Below are 21,474 nucleotides of genomic sequence, written 5' to 3'. Positions count from 1 at the left end.
TAAATGGTTAGATATTTATTTGAATGCCTCGCCAAAGTCGTTGGACAGGAGTTGAATGTTAGCGTGCTTGTACATCTCTCTCTTCAATCCACCATATGTCTTTCTGTTCTTTCCCTTGGGTGATACCTTGGCGGCCATTTGAAGTGCTGCCGACATCAAGCCACTTGATTCCAAACATTGATCAACCATTCTATAAGTCGCCGCCTCATCACAAGTCACCTGTCTAGCCTGCAACAGCATATCTCTATAGGTAGTTGGATCTATCTTACATTGCATTAGTGCATTTAGACCTGGTGTGATCACTAGGTTCATGTCAACCTCGGGAAGACAGAAGAATGCCGATGGGTCCTTGGCCACTAGTCTGTAGTCATGTGCCATAGCCATCATTGCGCCTCCAGCAAATGCAGTACCATTCACAATTGCAATCGTAGGAATTGGGATTGTCAACAATCTTGACATCAGCTTCTGGAATGTCAATATAAATCCAGCAGCCTCCATCGGTTGAATGCTCATCACCCAAGCCAAATCAAGTCCCATCGAGTAGTACTTTGGATTGGTTCCAACAGTGATCAAACATGATGCCTCTGGAATGCTGATGATTGAGTGAGTATGATTGATTGAGTGGGTGAGGGCCTGGGGCTGGAACTATTCCTACCTCTCAACATAATCCAATGCATCATTGATGTTCTTTGTGGTGACATCATTGAATCTGTTCTCATCTTGGTTGAACTTGATGATGTAGATGTCAGTTGTACCATCTGCCAACTCCACTATACAGTGTCCAAAAGTCTTGCTCATTCTTTGTTTGTTTGATTGATTGTATGATTGATTGTTTAATTGATTGAATAATTGAAAGTGATCACTTATTAATAGCACACAGGTGACTGATCTAGTGTACACGTTGAAGTGATGTATTAGTGTCCTGTAACCATTGGGTTACATCTAACCACATGTCACAGCGAGATTCAGTGCTCCATCGTGATCACTCAAACAACTATATCAGGGGAAATTTCACACAAATGATCATCAGATCAACCTTTGCACAAACTGGTGAACCAACATACACAGCAGGGAATGATTCCGGACTAAATGAAATAGGTTACATTCCTTCATTCATTCATTTGGCCATGCTCTAATCTCTATGTAAGTGTTACAACTTGGCGCCAAGAAGCTTCTCAGACTCACCAAGAGTGGGCAACTGGAGAACGGCGAATGGATGCTTGTACATCTCTCTCTTGAGTCCTCCAAAGGTGTCTCTGTCCTTGCCTTTTGGTGCCACCTTTGACGCCAGCTCAAGTGCATGTGGCACCAGCTCAGACTCTTCCAGAGCGGCATCCACAATCTTATGCTTGACACACTCGTTTCCACTGAACTTCATACCTCTAAGAACTGCATCTCTATAAGTTGCGGAGTCTGATATCTTGGCCCTGTTTGATTGATTGAATGTTAGTGAGTGAGTGGGATAGTTCCATTCATGGAGTGATTGGGTGTCTGATGGATGGTACATACTGCAGGATGGCATTCATTCCTGGAGTCAGGGGGATGTGGATGTCGACCTCTGGGAGACAGTAGAATCCTCTATCCTTTCTCATTAGTCTAAAGTCATGTGCTGAGGCCAACATTGCACCTCCAGCATAAGTATGTCCTATATGATGTTATGAGATGATGGAGGTCAGTTGACGATTCGAGTGATTATGATTATGATGATATGAATGATGATCCATTACCATTGAGAATTGCGATTGTTGGCATTGGGAATGTCAAGAAACGACCCAAGAGCTTGTGGAATGATCCGATGAATGATCTTTTCTCCTCGACTGGTGCCTGCAACATCCAATCCAAGTCCAAACCAGTTGAGTAGAACTTTTGGTTGGTACCAACTGTGATCAAACAAGATGCTTCTTCAATCCTACATTCATGTTTGATTGATTGAATGAGTGAGTGAGTTATCAACCAAGTCTCAGCCCATCCCAACATACTTCTCAATATAGTCCAATGCATCATTGATGTTCTTGATGTTGACTGGGTTGAACTTGTTCTCATCACCATTGAGCTTGAGGAAGTAGACGTCATCAGTTCCTTTGACCAACTCTACAACACAATGTCCAAAAGTCTTTGTCTTTGTCATCTTCTTTATTTTTGAAAATATCTAATAGTATAGTAATATATGTATGTATATATATATGTATGTATAAGTACAATGAAATGGAATTGAATGAATGAATGAATGTCATTCATAATAGTATCTTCATCCCTCTCTCTCTCTCTTTCATCCACCAACCCCCCTCTTGCCTAGTCTCATTCATTCAATCTCGGGGTCTCGCCGTCACTTTAACCCATTTTTGGTAATAATGTGTGATGACACAATGAATGTTGTTGAAGTCTTGAATCATCTCTTTCAAGATTGTCATTAGTTCAATCGTCCATTCATATATTCATTCGAGATATACAGGTGATCTAGATATTTATATTATATTATATTATATTTATATGTACTTGAGAAGATATTATACAAGTATGAGTGCAGCAATCAAAGGTGCAATTCAAACAACTATAGAATCAAAGTTAGTCACACGCTTTGAACCATCACATCTCGATGTAATCAATGAGAGCTACATGCACTCTGTTCCAAAGGACTCTGAGACTCATTTCAAAGTACATATCATATCATATCATTGATGATCAGTTATGACATCAATCACACGACTAACTCATTCAATCAATCATTCATTCATTCGTTTGATCAATCAAACATTAAAGGTCGTTGTTGTATCTGATAAGTTTGTTGGCAAGTCATTACTGGAACAACATAGAATGGTACAAGATACATTACAAGAACAATTGAGTGGAGGTGTACACGCTCTAAGTATCAAGACATCAACACCAGCATCATGGGCAAAGAACTCAACTGTACCTCAGTCACCTGCATGTCTCGGTGGAATGAAGAAGGAGCAACAATCATCGTCATCATCCTGAATGTCACATGTGCATCAATCATGACAATGACCTTCAAGCTATCAAGTGAACTTCGGTCCTAAAGTGTGTTATTCAAAAATTTGAATTTGAATGAAACCAAAAATCAACTAGCCGTTGAAACTACCAACCGCCACTTGCCCAATTTGGAACGATGCGTGGCACATTGTTGTTGAGCTGTGAACACATCCATTCACTTGCTAGTTAGTTATACAACAAAGATAGATATATAAATATATAACATATCTACATTCATATTTATACTTGTACATATATTATAACATAATAATAATGGTATTCTCATTATTGAAAAGAGTTGTTCACAGCAACAACAACAATGACAACAATAACAACAACAATAACAATGAGAATGATAATGGAGCAGGGGATCAAACAAAGATGACTAATAGGACAAAGAAGAAGAAGATATCAAGACAACAACAATCAGAGTTTGACCCAAGATCACCATCGAGATCAATCAAGAGAACACCAGTAAAGATGCATACTAGTCGCATTCAACAACAGGAGCAGACTAACAACAACATGGCCGACCCAAGATCGCCTGGTAGCACACGCGTGCCAAGGAGTCCTTTGCCAACACCATTCATTCGTCATGGTGTGCCGGGTGGCGCACCCATGGATCCAAGATCCCCATCGTCCAGCTTCAGACGCTCACCAATCACACAACGAACGACAACGTCATCTACCCAGGCGCCAATCTCCAGCCTGCTCCAGGAGGAATCCATGGAGATTAGAATGCTTGACCCAAGGTCGCCATCAGCTAGACGCTCTCCAACACTGGCCCTCAAGCTTCAGGAGCAGCACAGAGCACTCAACCAGAGTCTGGTCGATCCAAGATCGCCCTCGCTCAGTATCCCTCGCACTCCAGTGCCACAACACAAGCAGACAGAGACTGCTGACCGCCTTCCAATGACACCAAACGTGGCTCAACAGCAACATGACTACGCTCCAGCAACCCCAATGGACAAGCCCATTCCATTCAACCCACACTCATCCAGCACGGCTGAGGACTGCGCCACTGAGTTGCCCAAGCCATCGGTCACATCGGCATTGCTGCCCAACATGTTTGACACTCCAACCAAGAACTCGGATCTGTCCACCAATGGAAATGGCACGCCAACAAAGGAATCGACGCCACAGAGAAGACCTATTCAGAGGATTGGCGGTATGAAGAGCCGCGACATCTTCTTGTCGTCGCCAACACTCTCCAACTACTCGCCCAAGAACAAGCACACGACAATCCTCAACGACCTCAAGCCAATGTCGCCAAAGAGGGCATCCATCAATGATCTGGTGCTGCAAACGAGCAAGATGACCGTATCATCTAGTCCCTCGCGCTCTTCAACGCCAGCGCTCTCTCCAGCACGCAGTCGCGTAGCATCGACCAAGTACACAGGCTTCTCCGACTCTTTGGCCAGTGTTGTCGATGAGAACAATCCCAACTCGCTGAACTCATCCTCCTCGACCACTCTGCTGAGGACCAGTGGACAGATCACCAAGCCTACGACACCAAAGACTCCACGTGTGCGTGGAGGTCCAGGCAATGCATCGCCCTCAGTTACCCGTCGAGGTGTTGAGCTTCGCGGCGTCTCCACCAAGTTTGATGGCAGTCCCATGAAGTTAAACATGGACGCCATCATGTAAGGCACATGACTAGCTCGCTTAATGTATATCATCATCACCACAGTCACTCATTCCAGACACTCTCCAGTCAACAACCATTGACCTCCTCTCCTCATAGAGTAATATCTCATGAGGACGAAGACTCAATGTATAACAACAACAACAACCAACAATAAGTTATAAGTAAACATCTCTATCTCTATTATCCAACAAGCTGTGTACTTTATTACTTGTAGTTCCTTGCACCACCTTGAATATGTGTCTGCTTGTTGATCTGCTTGTCGTGCAGCGACAGGAACTGCTTGCCCCTGACGGACTGCGCCTGCTTCATCAGCATGAACGGCTTGGTAAGCTTGGCCTTGAGCTCGTTTCTGATCGACTTGCCATACTTCTCCTTGCGTGCCTTCTTGCTCTTGTACTCCTCTCTGCCCTCGCGACCCTCCTTGACCATGGCCATTCTCTCGTCGTAGTTGTGCTTCTTCTTCTTGTGAGAGCCAACCAGATCGCCAGCTGTGATGAAGCCCAATGGGTTGGGCTCCTCGTCCGAGTCCTCCTCTTCTCCCTCCAATGGTGATCTCTTCCTCTTCTTGTCCTTGCTCTCCAGGGCCTCCTTGAGCATCTTGAGCTTCTGGATCTTCTCAATGTCCTCGTCGGTCAGGATTCTAATGTCCATCTCCTCCTCCTTCTTTATCTTCTTCTCTTTGACCTTCTCCTCGAGTCCTTCAACCTCATTCTCGTTGAATCCAGTCTCGTGTTGCTCATCCTCCTCTGATTCATCGTCAGCCTCGTCCTCCTCTTCCTCTGATTCATCGCTGTCCTCCTCGTCTTCGTCGACCTCTTCCCATTCTCCGTTATTCAGTTCGTCGATGAGTTCATCGTCAACATCCTCCCATCCTTCGTTGTCGCTTTCTTCCTCCACGACCTTCTTTGACTTCTTGGCATTGTTCTTGACGAGCTTGGGTATCTTTTCTCCATCCTTGTCAACATCATCTTCTTGATCGACATCCTCCCACTCGCCTTCATCACCATCTTCCTCGTCTTCATCGTCGGTGACCCATTCTTCGCCATCCTCTTCCTCGTCCTCCTCACCATCGACAGCTACTTCGCCATCGACAACCATCTCGGCATCCTCACCTTCAACCTCCTCTTCCTCTTCGCTGTCGTCGTCGTCCTGACCGCTGACATCCTCCCATCCTTCTTCATCGTCAGAGTCGTCCTCGTCAAGATCCAGCTCGCCATTCTCGTACTGCTCCAGCTTCTTGTTCAGCTCCTCGTCGTAGAGCAGCTCAATGCCCTCCACACCCTTGCTGACGACGGTCTGTCCAAACTGCAGTGGCACCTTCTCGACGGAGCGATTGCCACGATCCTTCTTTTTGAGCATCGAGGGATGGTAGTCTCTGAAGAACTGCAGCAGACTGCGTCCGGCCATCATCACTCCCTTCTCCTTCTTGTGACGGTACTGGATGAGATCGTTCAGCAGCACTGTGTCCATTGCCAGTGGGCAACGCTGGCACACGTTCCTGATCGTGTTGAGTCCAATGGCTATCACCTCTGGATTGCATCCATCGTTGACAAAGTATGTGGCGATGGCTCTGATCACTGGCTTGATGATGTCTGGGTCGACCAGCTCGTGGCAAGACTGAGCCAGAACGGCCATGATGTAAGTGACATTCTTCTGATGTGGCTGGATGTATTTCTGGATGTAGGGATAGAAGTTGAAGATCAACAACTTGTGCGTGTGGATGAGACGCGAGATGAAGTTCATCATGAGCATGCGAGTCTCAAACTTGTCGGTGGTGCGACGGAGGACGGAGAAGAGACGCTCGGCATAGGTCTGGGGATCGTGTATCAGCTCGATGGCTGGGAAGTTGGGATCGGACTTCTTCTCGTTGGCCTCCATCAGCTTCTTGTAGTCGGTCTTGGCCTTCTCGGCACGCTTGACACGCGACTTGGTCTTCTTGGCGACCTTGTGGGCGAGGGCGGCGGCCTTCATGTTGCGCTTGGCGGCGTCCTGCTGCTTGGACTCCTCGACGTCGCTGTCGTCCTTCTTGTCGGGGTTGTCGATGTGAAGGAAGAAGTTGAGCGTGGTGGCGACGATCTTGGTGTTCTTTGAGAAGACACCGTTGCAGATGACGTTGACGGTCTTGGTGTCGTGCCAGATCTTCTTGCGGAACAGCTCCACCATGACCTTGAGCGACATGAGCGTGGCCACCTCGGAGCTGTCGTTCATCATCGTGAACATAAAGTTCTGCAGCGTCTTGTTCAGCTTGACGTTCTTTGTCTTGAGATTGGTGTTCTTGATGTCGGTGATGATATAAGAGTAGATCAGCTTGCGCAGTGGCTTGTCCTGCACACGGAACAACTTGAAGAACAGTGACAACAGAGGAATCTGTTGCATCATATTCCTATTCCTCATCAATATCAGTGACTTTGATAATATCCTACGCAAGTCTGGTTCCAAGTTATTACAGTTATTCTCCAACAAGTCTGCAATCTGTTTTGGGAACTCTGCCATCTCCTTTGGATAAAGAGGGCAAACCTAATATGATTGAGTGAGTGATTGAGTGAGCGAGTGTGATCATTCAATCAATCAAACATATGATCAATCAATCAAACATACATGACTCAGATAGCTGACCAACTGTGAGAAGTGCTTGTAATCTTTGGTTGGTTTGAGTTGGAATATCTGTAGCTGTGTGAGATAATGTTGGTATTGCATCATGAACTCCTCTTTATAAGCAGCTGGATCCCTCTTTGTGAGGTTCTGCAATTGTAGCAGATCAACTATTCTATTATTTCCACTCATTATTATTTATTATATATATATGTAAAAGTAATACAACAAAGTATATGTATGTATGTATGAGTGAATGGGTGAATGTGATTAACAAATAGATAGTGAGTGAGAGGTGATTGATGGGATGAGATGGAGGGCCAAACTTTCGTTCGGTTTGCGAATAAAATTGAAATTAAATTGAATGTCTGTGTGAATCGATGTGAGGGTATGTCTGTGAGGGTATCTTGGACTCAGTCGTCCGAGAGGAAGTCACTAGCGTCGAATCTTTTGGAATAGTTGGATGTTGTTGTAGTTGTCGTTGTTGTTGATGTGTCCAGATCAGGATCATCATCATCATATATCCCATTGACACCTTCATCTTCATCTTCATCGTCATCAATATATCGACGTGACTTGGGAGGTGTGACAATCTTTGGATTGGATGCCTCCAGTATTTCTCTCCTCTTCTCCAGTAACTTCTTATATACAACATTATTATTCCTTGAAACCAAGAGGATGCTATTGGATCAATCGATCGAGTTGAATGAGTGAGTGAATGGAATGAGTGAGTGAGTGGACTCTAATAAGTTGGCGATGCGACAACAACTTCAACTACTACTTACTCATCAGGGGTGATCGTTTGACGCTTGGCATGCTTAGAGAACATTGATAGGTCACGTGCAATTTGCTCTGTAGGGCCATGATCAATCAATCAATCAATCAATCAGTCAGTCAGTCAGTCAGTCACGTGACACAGACAGTCACATCCTAGGATGAGCGATAACTTACTCCTTGTCAAATCGTAAAGAAGATCAGTGATGGCAGTGACAGTTTGCGTCGAGAGGATAGGCTTGTGTGGAAGGGACTCTGATTCCTTCTCGCATATCTTGGCGACAGAGTATAACATTGCTTGTTTAAGCTTGGCGTCTGTCTCGTCACCAGGCTCACTTCCCATTATATTATCATCATTATCATTATCATTATCATTATCATGGTCAATATCATCGTCAATGTGATCCTTCCCAAAATCATGATCATGATCGCTAAACTCATGCTCTGTTGACTCGTTGTCTGTTATATCACGTATATATGTATCGTCTGCAGAGTCCACAATGTCGACCACCTCGTCTGGCTCGTGCCTTGAAGTTGTAGCCGCAGACTTGTTGCTGCGTGGTGTGGTGTGTGTCTTTGTGCTGGAGGTCGAAGAGGACTTGTTCGTTGTGCCAGTAGTCGGTTTCTTGCCTGTTGCTGTTGATGATGACTTTGATGTTGAATTTGAAGTTGATGTCCTCTTCTTTGTGGCTGATGATGATGTCGATGATGATGAGGTTGATGCCTTTTTCTTTGACTTGGTCGCTGATGAAGCATTTGATGACGAACCTCTCTTTCGTTTCTTCTCAGCCTCTCTACCTGCAGCGAATGTCTTATATATCACTCCATCGTCCTCATCATCAAGTATCTCATCAATGTCACCCATCCTACTTCTTCTTCTTCTTCTTACATCTATCTATTGAGATATGTTGCTATGTTATTTTTATTTATATAAAGGTGGGGTACTACTACCTCCATTATCAACCAAGACTCTTATTGATTGTCCCCTAACATGTCACTTTGGCAATCACTTAAGTATGTTTGACTCACTCAACACCACAGTATACTCTGGAAATTACATAGGCAACGTTCTTTGGTACTTTGGCAATATACCTTGGCAAACTAGATTGTACATGAAATAGACCTATCTCCGTGATCAATCTTTAAATCCATTGTATATGTATTTAAAGATTATAAATAAACTCACCAATCACCTTGCTTGGTGAAGGAGTGGAAGCCAGTCCTATTGGTGATGCAGAAGCAATCTGTGTGCACACATTTGATGTGATCTTGATCATCCTTGATGATGGTGCCAATCAAATTGCGTACACGTGATATGATGAATGACATGATGCGCTCCAATGCTATATACCAGTGCATTGTTCTTTGCCTTCAACCTTCAAGAGAATCAAGTTGATCTATACAAATAATTGAATTAATTAAAATAATAATTTAATCTAAAACAGAGATCTTGAAGTCAACATTAATACATTATTAGTAATTCTATTTATCTCTATTCATACATTGATGTACGATCATGCATTCATTCAGGACATCTTTATGGGGGTCAGTCAACACTACCCAACCGACATCAAAAAAAGATCCACACCCAGTCCTCAATCCACCCATCCAACACACTTTCTTCTCATTGTTGTTGAGCTCGTCTCTCCCAACACAGCACCCACTTCCACAACAACAACCAAACAATCTGACTTGGAGTCTCCCTTCAATCAAATCATTCATTCACTCATTCAATCAATTAACTCTATTATATTATCACCTCATTGTAATATCATTTATTATTATTTATTATTATTATCATTATCATTATCATTACTATTACATGTCTTTGTAACTTACTACTACTTTTTTTTTTCAATTGCAAAGCAAAAGTCACCAGACGACAGACAGACGGGACAGATCGATCGATTACAGATTTGTAGAAAGAACAAAGAGTTGCGCACACCTTATTCTTGCTCACAGAAGAATAGAGAGAGAGAAGCGAAAGAGGGAACAAGAAGTAAAACACATTAGAGTCATCACTGCGATAACTTAGGTGGAGTGATCGAGTGAAGAGACAGACACACACACAATGACCAAGATCTTATACACTTGGGGAAAGGGTAGATATCATAGGCAACTCCATTGGAATGATTGAATGAGTGACAATCAAACGAATAACTGACAAACTCAATCAATAGGCAAGACAGGTAACACATGCCATAATGGAGAGAAGAAGATACCAACACCTCCATCTGTCTTGGTCTCGTTGAATCTCAATCAGCTGTCATTGGGCTGCAATCACTCGGCGGCGATTGTTAATGGCGAGTGCTTGATGTGGGGCGAGGTGATGGGCCGTCGACATACAACTCTGTTCAAGATCGTCTGGAAAAAGACGGTCATCAGTGTGTCGTGTGGCACCAATCACACACTGCTGCTCACGGATGACACACGAGTGTTCTCCATGGGACTCAATGGCGCGGGACAGCTGGGTGTCGACATCATAGACTCGGCAGTGCCGCTGCCAATCAACGTACTCAATCGCGTCAAGGTGACACAGATCGTCGCCGGCAATCAGATCTCGGCAGCAATCACAGCCAATGGACAGTTATACACATGGGGCACAGCGCGATACGGACAGCTGGCCAACGGACGTCGAGGCGAAAAGCATCAATCCACCCCTACCATCGTGTTGATGCCAATCGATTCAGCACCATCCGAGCATATACAATGGAAGAAGGTGGCCTTTGGCGAGCAACACACAGTGGCGCTGGCGGCCTCGAATGCCGTCTATGCCTGGGGCATGAACGGTCGCGGCCAGCTCGGTCTGGGCCATTGCAACGACAAGCTGGTGCCCGTCAAGCTCAACGACTTTAGCAATGGTAGTGGCATCAAGGACGTGACGGCGGGCGGATACCACTCAGCTGCGCTGACAACAGATGGATACATTCTTCACGTGGGGAGCCAACTCGCACGGTCAGCTTGGCATTGGTGACGACAACCCACAGCAGGACCATTGTCCGACGCCTCAGCGCGTTAAGGTCGACATTGAGGACAAGAAGATATCACACGCAGCACTTGGCACCAATCACAGCATACTACTCACTCAATCGGGTGACATATATACCTTTGGCAACGGCGAGAATCATCAGCTAGGCCACGGAAACACACGCAGTCGCATGTGGCCCTCACTAGTTGTCCGACCCAAGATCAAGGCGTCGGCGATCTTTGCCGCGGGCGACTGTTCAGCGCTGTTTGTTCAAAACGAGCAGTCGCTCCTCACAGATATGGCGCGCGTAGCAGCCAGCCGTATCAGCGCAGCGGGCAAGAAGCCAATGTCAGTGTTTGTCGGCACGTGGAACTGCAACGGCAAGCAATCAAACAATCTGGCCAACTGGCTGTTGTCCAACTCGTTTGCGCCCGACATCATTGTCATTGGCCTTCAGGAGATTGTAGACATGAAGGCTGGCGCCATTGTCAAGGCCACTGCCGCGGACAAACAGAACAACAAGGAGAACACCTATCATCCTTGGAAGCACGCCATCGAGCAGACCCTATCACTGTGCTCAGGCAGTCGGTACGTCAAGGTGAAGAACAAGATCCTTGTCGGCATGATGCTACTTGTCTTTGTCAAGGAGGAGCATGCGCCACATGTCAAAGACGCATGTGGGTCCATTGTCCCATGTGGAGCAATGGGTAAAATAGTATGTATCATTCATTCATCCATCCACGTAATTCAATCATAATACTTACTCAATCAATCAATCAATCAATAACTATAGGGTAACAAAGGTGGTGTTGGAATCAGGTTCTCATTGTACAAGACCGGTTTCTGCTTCATCAATTCACATCTTGCGGCTGGCGAATCAAACGAGAGATTGGAGCGCAGAGCGCAAGACTTCAAGAAGATACAGATGATGTCATTCGATGGAAACTTATCCATGTTGGATCATGAGTACGTATTATCCACATCCCTCCAATCAATCACTCAATTACACGCTAGCTGACACTCATGACCATCCATTACAAACATTAGATGTCTGATATGGCTCGGTGACTTGAACTACAGGATAGACTTGAACCCTGTGGAGTGCAAGGAGAAGATAAAGGCCAAGAACTGGCAGTCGTTGGTGGCCAACGATCAGTTGACATATGAACGCAATGCTGGACGCGTGTTCCTGGGCTTCCAGGAGCAGCCAATCAACTTTGCTCCAACATACAAGTATGATGTTGGCACCAATCAATATGACTCGAGTGAGAAGAACAGGACTCCATCGTATTGCGACAGGATTCTGTACAGAGGCGATACTATCAAGCCGCTGGTCTACCAGCGCCACGAGCTGACAGAGAGCGACCACCGACCTGTGTCATCTCTGTTCCTAGTCGAGGTGCAAGACTACCAGCCGGCGTCCTCTCCACGCGCAGGAGGCTGGACCCGCATCAAGACAGCCAAGAGCGTCAGCAGCGGAACATCGCGATGCGAGTCGCCAGACATCTCAAACAAGCACAGGAACCATAATCACGTGCAGATGTGCAACTCCCTGCCCTCGCTTCATCATCCCAGCCCCTCAAAGATCACCATTGGTAACCAACACAGTCTGTTTGAGAGGTCCACATATCAACAACAACAGCAGCAGTATCCAATCAAACAGTTGCCCATCCCTCCAGTACCACCAAAGCTCAACAAACTAAAGATCAGCACCAACAACACCAACAATATCAACATGAGCGACTCTACATCATCACTATCATCAACAACTTCCACCGAGTCAACAAGCAACAACAGACAACAACAACCACAACAACAGTCACAACAACAATCACATCAGTTTGTAATTGGATCATTACCAACATCACCTTACCTCTTCAACAACAACAATCTTCGATTCTCATCACCTGGCGTCATCAGGAAGCTTTCACTCTCTGTGGACAACCTTCATGCAGCTGGCGGTACATCGCGACATGGACTGAGTGCACATCGCAGGAACTTCCTGCTCTCGATCGGGTCATCACGACCAGACTCCCCAACACAGGGCAGCAACTTGAGCATCAACACGAACAACACTTTGACATCGGGCTCTTCACACACCACGACCAACCCACGCCACAACATATCCAACAGCTCATCATCCTATGGCAGCAGTGATGCCGTACCAAGCCCCAAGATACTCCCCGTCTCCAAGAGCACGTCCAACCTGTTCAGCTACATGCCTAGCTCGCTCCCCGATGAGCCCAACTTCCTCTACATCGACACGGACACAGAGATGCTCTCGTCGGACTCTGACTCTTCGTCGGACTCTGAGTCTGAACTTGACGCCGGCGGTCTGCCAAACAACAAGTCCGGAAAGCAGTATGCACGATCTGCATCATACCTTCTCTATCTGCCCCTCAACTTCTCTGACGTCAACTATGCCGACGAAGATGAGGAGGATGTATTAGCCGACCCTTATAAGCTCACTAGCAATGGCAATGGAAATGGAAATGGCAAGAAGAACAACATTAACAACAACTATATATACGAATCACTGGATGACAACAAATCAATCAATCATCATCACCAAGCGGAGGAACTGTTGTTGCCACAGCACCAACCACATCATCATGTGCAACGACAACATCATCAGCAACAACAGGAAGACGACAAACGCATTTCACAACATCAAGGCACATTCCAGACCTTCTTAGAGGATAACATTGTCTTGGATAACATATTTATCGAGCGATATATCTCTGACAACATTGACAGCAGTAGCATTAGCAGTGATATCAGTAGCTGTAGTAGTACCATCTTTGACGACAACAATAACAACAACAACTATATGTCAACACCAACCAAGATGATCAACAGAGACAACAATAACGACAATAGAGCGAGCATTGGTACACTATCACCATCGTTAAAGTCGAGTGGAATCAAGTGGATATCATCCAAGATTGTACTTGGCGGACAACGTAGGAAGGATTCATTGGCCAATAAATGATCAAAGAGAGAGAGATCGAGATAGAGATATATATTATATAACACAGACAGACAGACAGACAACGGTGTCCATGGATCACCATCTATCCATCTTTCATTCATTCATTTATTCCTGCAACTGCAGTGCGGCAAACTGTTGAGTGATGTACTCGGACACAGGGAGGTTCAGGTCCTCGCGCCTCTTCTTCTCGGCAACTATCCACATAGCGTAGTCGCATTTCTTGTTCTTGATCAGCTTGCGCTGCTTGTTCCATACACGCAACTTGTTGACACCCAGGTAGGCGGCATATGGCAGCGCACCAATAACGACCGCTGGTGGTCCAAATATGATGGCGCCTACTGTCAGAGCTGCCACTGTCGCCACCTTCTTTACACGTTGGCCTCTTCTTCGGTGGTAGGGATAATAAGGTTGATAGATTGGTGCAATGTAGTTGGGGCCATGAACATGAGTGGATATGTTGTGATCATGAGGGTCCAGACAGTAGTAGCAGAACTGATGGCCACAAGTCAGACAGCAAACATACTCGCATCCATCCTCCTTGAATGTTAGCACGCCACACTTGGGACAGTTCTTGAACTGCTCTTTCTCCAGCAACTCCATTGATTTCTTATCATCCTCTGACATGTTCTCCTTGATGGTCTTTAGATTCTCCTTGCATGTCATGCCATCGTGGGCAAACGTTGCGCATTCAAAGCAGAGCAAGGCTTTGCATTCCTCATTGTCGCATATAACATTCAAGTCCTTGCTGTCAGTCCTAGTCAATGGATTGTTACAGTTGCAACAGAATATGACTGCCATAGATGATCCAAATGACTTGGACTGGATCATCAGGTATATATTGAGTTTGTCCAATGATTGTTTGTCCAGGAATTGTGACTAAATTCATTGATTGATTGATGATTGATGATTAATATACGTGATCCAAGAGTCAACAAGTACAGTAAGTATAGTATACATACATAGAACTCTACATTGTGTGTAACAGTGCTTGGACACTTGGGGAAGGGACATGTGAGCTTCTTGCCTTTGTTGCGGTAGACTTGCTCACGAAGATGAGCACTGACACATGGTTGGCAATATCCATGATGACAGTTTGGGAATTGAACCGAACGATCGACTTCGTCCAGACAGATGGGGCACTCAAACTCTCCCTCCACGATCGTTGGGCCTCCAGTGACTCCATTCTTCCAGGGTAGACTGATGCTGCTGCTGCTACAACATCCCGCACCAACTTGCTGATCGACATCCCAGACCCATACTTCACTCAAATACTCCACCATTGCCGCTACCTCAAAGAAATCGTCCAGGTATAAGTCGTCCTCGTCCATCTCTTCTCGATTGTCCATTTCCTTTGTGGCTGGTGTATGAGTTGAGGTTGTTGATGTTGTTGGACTGAATGTTATGAGTTCGCTGAGGTTGTCATCCAGGTTCAACTCCATCTTGGATGATTCTCCATACAAGTCATTGGTGTTGGTGTAGTCTGGTGATTGTGTGATTGATTGTTCCTGTTGTTTGGCATCATTTGTGCTGTATATGTCATCATCAGTGTCTTCCTCTTGGTCATCCACGTGGACATCAGTAGTAGTTGGGGGAGTAGGAGTAGTGGTATGTGTTGTGCTAGTTGTAGTAGTGGCCACACCAGGACGCCAAAGTGTAGTTGATGGACAATCCAGGTCTGACAGATTGATTGTATGACAATGGTCGGTGTCCATTTGGGTGGCCTTGTCCTTCTCTTTGTTCTGTACATATATTCCCATCTCCTTAAACATTAACTCTATATTATTATTATTACTTTTTAACTGTTGATAAAAAGGAAGATCTTGGAATCTATTACTACAACCTCGAGTCTCTGTTGTTATTGATGATGATTGTGATTGTGATAATGTCTGTGTTGGTGATGAGTTGGGAGTTGTTGTTGATGATGAAGAGTTGGACATTGTCTATCTATGGTGAATATATATTTAAAGGTATATAATATATATATATAAAGATAATTTATATATATGTATTTATATATACTATTATATATTAAGGTATCTTTCCAAAGTAGGTCACTGACTGTGAGTGTCAAATAAGGTTAGGATGATGGATGAATGATGGATGGTGATTGGAGCGCAGGTGCACTCTCTCAAACATACAATTGATCAATCAATCCAAAAAGCCTTGATGAGTGGAGGTCGCCCAGTTTAACTCTCTCTCGCGTTGGTGTCAGAGTCGCGACTTGCTACTGGCTTGTTTGTGTGTGTGTGGTGTGAATGTGTTCTGTTTGTATTTGTTTGAGTGTGTGTGTATGTGTAGAAGTGTTTGATTGAGTGATGGACGGAGTGGCTAGCTTTATAAGTGTGTGTGTGATGGTGTGTGTGGAAGTGAATATAAGTTGATTATGGCCTAAAGTGGACATGTTATGGGATATGATTGAGGTAAGTATGTATGACTTGGAAGACAACTATTTCATTTCATTCCATTGTGGACACTCACTCAAAATATATATATATTGAAGTTGTAATAATATATAATCAAAGGGTAATATTCAATTTGGAAAGACTCTATCCTCCTAACACTAAAGGTAACAAACTACCTACTTGACTTGATTGATTTGATTGTCTTTTGCTGTAAATGTGATTATATATTTTAATAATATGATAACAACTTAACCTCTCCACTACCTATTCATTATCTATATTTAGAGAGACAAAGCAATGTTGAAGTGATACTAACAATCAATCAACATCAAAGTGGATCGCATACAACCAAAAGCGAAATTAATTCTTTGATTGTCCAGGGCTGAAAAAGGTGGGAACTTTACCCCACTAACCAGGTTCTTTCCAGAAGCAACACGTTTGATCAAAACAGTGCAATAGCCCATTGTTCAAAAACATCCTACGAAGTCAAGCCCTAGCTGGCAATAACACCAATCGCCAATGACAACGCGTTGGGAGGTTGGTTGGCTAATATCGATGTGATGGATGGATGGATGGATGGATGGAGGGAGGGGAGGGAAGTTGTTCATTGTATATGCTTGCCAAGTGCATCTGGCTTGTTGTTCTTGTTGTTGGCGGCATAGAATTGATAGCCAGCAAACACAACACATCCAAGTACTGACAATACCACACCAACTATGTGTAGTGCATCGTATGAGAAGCTATGATAAATGGCCATCGACAGGAACAGCTGTGGAATACTAGTAGTATAAGAAACAAAATGTAAGTATAGACTGATTGAATGATTGATTGATCCTGTGATTGATGATGATTCCTTACATTATTACTTGATTGATTACACCAACTGTTGTAACATAAAGTGTCTTGATCATACCAACTGTGGAACCTTGATAAACCATGGTAACAACTACACCTGCCAGCAACATTAATATCGATGATGCTGGCAAGTTGTTAAGCGCACCGAATCCTCGTACGCCCTCGATGGCAAACAGAGGTATCAATATGACGATCGTTCCCTCTGCAACCTTATAGAATGTAATCTAAGGTGGAGATTTGATTGGCGAGTGAGTATGGTATAATATTACACCATTGGAATGTAATGGATACACATACTTCAAGAGCACTAATAGTACTATCCTTGCGATGTAGATACTTGCACGTCCACTTCAGGACTACCAGTGTGACACTCTCAAAGAAGATGGCCAAGATATTGATAAAGATTGGCCAGAATGAAGTGGACTGATTCTTCTTGGAGAATTCCAATGATGTGAGAATAGTACCAGCCATCAGCAAAACGATGCTGACAAGAATGATCGGTGATGGTCTTTCCTTATGAACAATGAATGAGAAAAGTACAATCCAAACAATCTGAAATGGAATAGAATGGTTAGGTATGTCAATCAACTTCTCCGGAAATGAATGATATAACATACATTGGTGGACTTGAATACAACATGATAGTTGACAGGTATCATTGATAGTCCAATGTTTGTCAATGATATTACGATTGCAAAGCAAACTGAAACTGGTATCATGACCAGGCTAATCATATGATTGGATAGTTAGTTAGATTGAATGGATGACCAAATGCATCGGCCAAAGCAGCCAGCCAACATACCTCTTCATTAAGAAGTTTTGATCAAAGATGTTGCTCTTTGGTACGAGGTCATTGCGGTGACTGAGGTACATTATAACATTGAGTATAAGTAATAGAACTGATGCGCCAAGTGTCTGGAGGAAGGATCCAGTGACCGGATAATCATAAGAAGAGAATATCTTCTTGTTTACAAATGGTAGGATGATGGCTACCTGCATTCAAACAAAGTTCATTCGTTCCAGAAAATATTAATATATTGTCAGCTGATTGAAATGATGTCAGCTGACAGATCACGTGACATATTGAACATACAATTAGGAATAGTATTGATAATGAGATTGAATAGATTTGGTAAAGTGTATACTTGTTTGATAACTTCTCCCATATAGTCTGTGTATCCATATTGAATTCATTCTTTCTATCATCATAATCATTATTATGATTGTTACTACTATTAAGTAATGAACTTGATTCATTATCCGATGATGATACCAAATCATCGTCTATCAATATTGTATCATCCATCTCTCTCTATGTCTTTTATGACTTGACTTGAAGTAGTAAAGTAAGTATATCTATCTGTTTGTATTGTATTATATGTTTGTTCAATGACAACAATGTTTAAGATATCATAGTTGTTGATGATGGTGAATGTGTGAATGAATGTAAAGTGAATGAATGTATGTTGATTGACTGAATGATGATGTGAGAGGGGTGTTGGTTACATCGACTCCGATTTTGGTCAACACATTTGCGATGCCATGGGGTTGGTTGGCTCGTCTTCATCAGGGAGTCCGACGAGGTCAATCCAATCCAGTCCACTCCCATCCCACATTTATCATAGGGGTGTAGCAAATATAACTAATATATATTATATTTATTTGTTTGTTTAAGTTTATCTTTTTTAATTGTTTATGATGAGTATTGGTATTTCGTACTCAATCCATTTTCAAGCAGATATTCAATTGCCCAAAGACGAAGATCACAGTACATATACTCTAGTGAGGTAATGTTGAATTGAATGCGTTGGATCAAATAACTTGCACCAGCTCGACCGTAAGATACCTCACGTTATAACTTAAACCTTCATAAAAGTTGCAACTTGTCCTAATCATTCAAAACGAATCATTGTTTATTGATGGGACTGTTAAAAAGTGTTGATTTTGACCTTTTCTCGAACTTCTTCAAACAAGATAGTGATTAACAATTCAAATTTGAATTTTTGATTTCAAACGGACAAAAAATGATCATTTAACCGACAAGGCAATTTGGACCCACACTTGCCAATGAAGTCAAAGGGCGGGAGAGTGACCTAACTTCAAATGAGTACGCATTTATGTTTTTGCATCATTAGGCTCACGTGATGAATGTGATGTGAGTAGTGGAGTTTATTTATTATTATTGATCCAAACAATACTTTATTCATTGTGTTAATGAAAGAGAAGATAGTATGCTTTGATTAGTTAATCAACCAACCAATCAAACATCATCAGTTGTAAGCGCGAGGCTATTCAATCAAACAGTATATAATCTTTATTAATATTAATTGACGATCAATCAATATATATAGGTATCATTTGATCAGCTGATCAATCATTCAATCAATCATACACAGTCAAACAATCAAACATACAATGACATCAACAATAAGTTACGCGAGTAACTCAACATCGTCATCATCATCATCATCATCATTCAAAGAGAATGCACCTCCAAAGATACTTGGACAGGCTCAATCACCTGTCTGGTCATTAAACACTGAGAGAGAGTATGTTATCAATCACTCAGAGTGATCACTCGATCAATCACACGCCCAAGACTCACTCAATCACTCAATCAATCGATATAGCCAATTCGAAAGACAGATTGCAGAGTGTACACATCATGATCCATTAGCGATTTGGACTCCATATATCAAGTGGGCTCAACAGAGTTACAAAGGTCAGGGAATGAAGGCTGAGTTATTGGCCCTACTTCAAAGGTGCACTGGACTCTATGTCCACTCTGATGACTACAAGAACGACACCAGATATCTCAGGATTTGGATCATCTATGTATGTTCATTCAATCAATCAACTACGCACTGGAATCATTCCAATCGATCACTAACCAAACACTATATTGATCAACAAACATATATAAAGGCCGACATGTCAGCTGATCCAATTGATATATTCACATTCCTGGAGAATAATGGAATAGGTGTGCGACTGGCATTGCTCTACGAAGCACAGGCCATCGTGCATGAGAACAAGGGCAACTTCCAACAGGCCAATGCTTGCTATCAACTCGGTGTTGAGCGCTCAGCACATCCAATCGATCGTATCAAACAAAGATACAGTGAGTTCAAGTTAAGATACAAGAAGTACATGGCCAGGAGCAACAACAGCAGCAACAGCAGTAGCACTATCAAGGATCAACAACATGCCGGTGAGAAGAGGAAGCATGATGGTGGTGTTGGCGCCTCTTCGTCTTCATCATCATTCCAGATATACGAGGATGCTGCCAACAACACCCCTCTCAGTGTGAGCAAGAAGCCACTGCAGTGGCAGGAGTTGCCAGCGGGCAAGCAGAGGGACCAACTGATACCAGATCGAAGTGCTACTGCTGGTGGTGCTCAGAGCTCGGACAAGCGATTGAAGAGTGATCCAGCAGCGTCCTTACCTCTGGCGCCCAAGTCACCGTCTGTTGGACGCGGAGGCACGAGCACTGGCGCAGCACGACCCGAGCGAGTTGGATACAAGAAGGAACTATTCCTGCTGCTCAAGGGTGACACTGAGATCAAACTCTCATTCGAAGAGCTGCGAGCACAACATTGGATGGCGAAGAGGTTGAGCAAGCCTCAGCCCCAGCCCCAGCCCCAGCTCCAGCCGCAGCCCAAGACACAACATGTGACCCACCATGTCTTGCTGAATGATACCACTCCACAACCAAAGGCCACCACAATCTCAACTGTTGTTGCTGCCGCACCTCCCTCACCCTCGATCACCTTCCACACCAAAGAGGCATTGAAGCATGTCATGTCATGGTTCAATGGCACTGAGTTGTCGGACGACAACATCAACGCCAGCAACAACAACTCGGAGACATCGGTTGATGCCGCCGTCTCACAATTGGGCCTCGATAGCGTTGATCATCAACATCATCTGGACAACCAGGAGAACATCGACCCGGCCACCAGGCCAACCTCAAAGTCGACACTAGGCAACGTTGCCACCACCAAGCGAGCAGTCTTTAATGCCGCGACTGGCGAGTTTGACACGGTGCCCGTGGTGCAGATACACAACGAGAAGTTGGTGGAGGAAGAGCGTTACGCGGGCGCCATCATCCAAGAGCCGTCGTCGTCGCCAGACTTTGAGATCTTTGAGGACCCCGCCCTGGCACATCACAGCAACGATGCCATCATCACTGAATCAGACGCACCATTGGCCAATGTCCAGCATAACACACTGACCGAACAATCCASCCGTT

The 21,474-nt window shown here is 44.1% G+C and overlaps 11 protein-coding genes across 11 annotated transcripts; 5 read left to right on the top strand and 6 right to left on the bottom strand.

Moving 5' to 3' along the window:
* Positions 1-18: 18 nt before the first annotated feature.
* On the bottom strand, positions 19-807 carry SAMD00019534_096720 (hypothetical protein; the record flags this gene model as incomplete). The annotated part of the gene is made up of 2 exons (XM_012895139.1): positions 19-593; positions 657-807. Coding segments are annotated over 2 exons (726 nt in total), but the record flags the coding sequence as incomplete, so codon positions are not given.
* Positions 808-1,165: 358 nt separating this feature from the next.
* On the bottom strand, positions 1,166-2,149 carry SAMD00019534_096710 (hypothetical protein; the record flags this gene model as incomplete). Its single annotated transcript, XM_012895138.1, has 4 exons — positions 1,166-1,427; positions 1,510-1,645; positions 1,728-1,909; positions 1,980-2,149. Coding segments are annotated over 4 exons (750 nt in total), but the record flags the coding sequence as incomplete, so codon positions are not given.
* Positions 2,150-2,535: 386 nt separating this feature from the next.
* SAMD00019534_096700 (hypothetical protein) lies at positions 2,536-2,961 on the top strand (the record flags this gene model as incomplete). Its single annotated transcript, XM_012895137.1, has 2 exons — positions 2,536-2,655; positions 2,761-2,961. Coding segments are annotated over 2 exons (321 nt in total), but the record flags the coding sequence as incomplete, so codon positions are not given.
* Positions 2,962-3,729: 768 nt separating this feature from the next.
* Positions 3,730-4,719, top strand: SAMD00019534_096690 (hypothetical protein; the record flags this gene model as incomplete). The annotated part of the gene is made up of 2 exons (XM_012895136.1): positions 3,730-4,634; positions 4,695-4,719. 2 exons carry the CDS (start codon positions 3,730-3,732, stop codon positions 4,717-4,719), a joined length of 930 nt encoding a protein of 309 aa, XP_012750590.1.
* A 130-nt stretch (positions 4,720-4,849) lies between these two features.
* SAMD00019534_096680 (hypothetical protein) lies at positions 4,850-7,429 on the bottom strand (the record flags this gene model as incomplete). The annotated part of the gene is made up of 4 exons (XM_012895135.1): positions 4,850-5,463; positions 5,590-5,706; positions 5,794-7,156; positions 7,238-7,429. Coding segments are annotated over 4 exons (2,286 nt in total), but the record flags the coding sequence as incomplete, so codon positions are not given.
* A 215-nt stretch (positions 7,430-7,644) lies between these two features.
* On the bottom strand, positions 7,645-8,870 carry SAMD00019534_096670 (hypothetical protein; the record flags this gene model as incomplete). Its single annotated transcript, XM_012895134.1, has 3 exons — positions 7,645-7,912; positions 8,017-8,083; positions 8,183-8,870. The coding sequence occupies 3 exons, from the start codon at positions 8,868-8,870 to the stop codon at positions 7,645-7,647; spliced, it is 1,023 nt and encodes a 340-aa protein (XP_012750588.1).
* Positions 8,871-10,076: 1,206 nt separating this feature from the next.
* SAMD00019534_096660 (hypothetical protein) lies at positions 10,077-10,979 on the top strand (the record flags this gene model as incomplete). The annotated part of the gene is made up of 2 exons (XM_012895133.1): positions 10,077-10,107; positions 10,186-10,979. 2 exons carry the CDS (start codon positions 10,077-10,079, stop codon positions 10,977-10,979), a joined length of 825 nt encoding a protein of 274 aa, XP_012750587.1.
* Positions 10,924-13,965, top strand: SAMD00019534_096650 (hypothetical protein; the record flags this gene model as incomplete). The annotated part of the gene is made up of 3 exons (XM_012895132.1): positions 10,924-11,688; positions 11,767-11,939; positions 12,021-13,965. 3 exons carry the CDS (start codon positions 10,924-10,926, stop codon positions 13,963-13,965), a joined length of 2,883 nt encoding a protein of 960 aa, XP_012750586.1.
* Positions 13,966-14,070: 105 nt separating this feature from the next.
* On the bottom strand, positions 14,071-15,734 carry SAMD00019534_096640 (hypothetical protein; the record flags this gene model as incomplete). Its single annotated transcript, XM_012895131.1, has 2 exons — positions 14,071-14,841; positions 14,925-15,734. The coding sequence occupies 2 exons, from the start codon at positions 15,732-15,734 to the stop codon at positions 14,071-14,073; spliced, it is 1,581 nt and encodes a 526-aa protein (XP_012750585.1).
* A 1,249-nt stretch (positions 15,735-16,983) lies between these two features.
* On the bottom strand, positions 16,984-18,528 carry SAMD00019534_096630 (hypothetical protein; the record flags this gene model as incomplete). The annotated part of the gene is made up of 6 exons (XM_012895130.1): positions 16,984-17,146; positions 17,226-17,446; positions 17,520-17,774; positions 17,840-17,948; positions 18,025-18,215; positions 18,316-18,528. Coding segments are annotated over 6 exons (1,152 nt in total), but the record flags the coding sequence as incomplete, so codon positions are not given.
* A 1,109-nt stretch (positions 18,529-19,637) lies between these two features.
* On the top strand, positions 19,638-21,448 carry SAMD00019534_096620 (hypothetical protein; the record flags this gene model as incomplete). The annotated part of the gene is made up of 4 exons (XM_012895129.1): positions 19,638-19,771; positions 19,853-20,057; positions 20,148-21,295; positions 21,421-21,448. The coding sequence occupies 4 exons, from the start codon at positions 19,638-19,640 to the stop codon at positions 21,446-21,448; spliced, it is 1,515 nt and encodes a 504-aa protein (XP_012750583.1).
* Between the last annotated feature and the right edge of the window lie 26 nt (positions 21,449-21,474).

Source organism: Acytostelium subglobosum, assembly GCF_000787575.1.
Source record: "Acytostelium subglobosum LB1 DNA, scaffold: scaffold23, whole genome shotgun sequence".
Lineage (NCBI taxonomy): Eukaryota > Evosea > Eumycetozoa > Acytosteliales > Acytosteliaceae > Acytostelium > Acytostelium subglobosum.
This window is presented reverse-complemented; position numbering and strand designations above follow the sequence as displayed.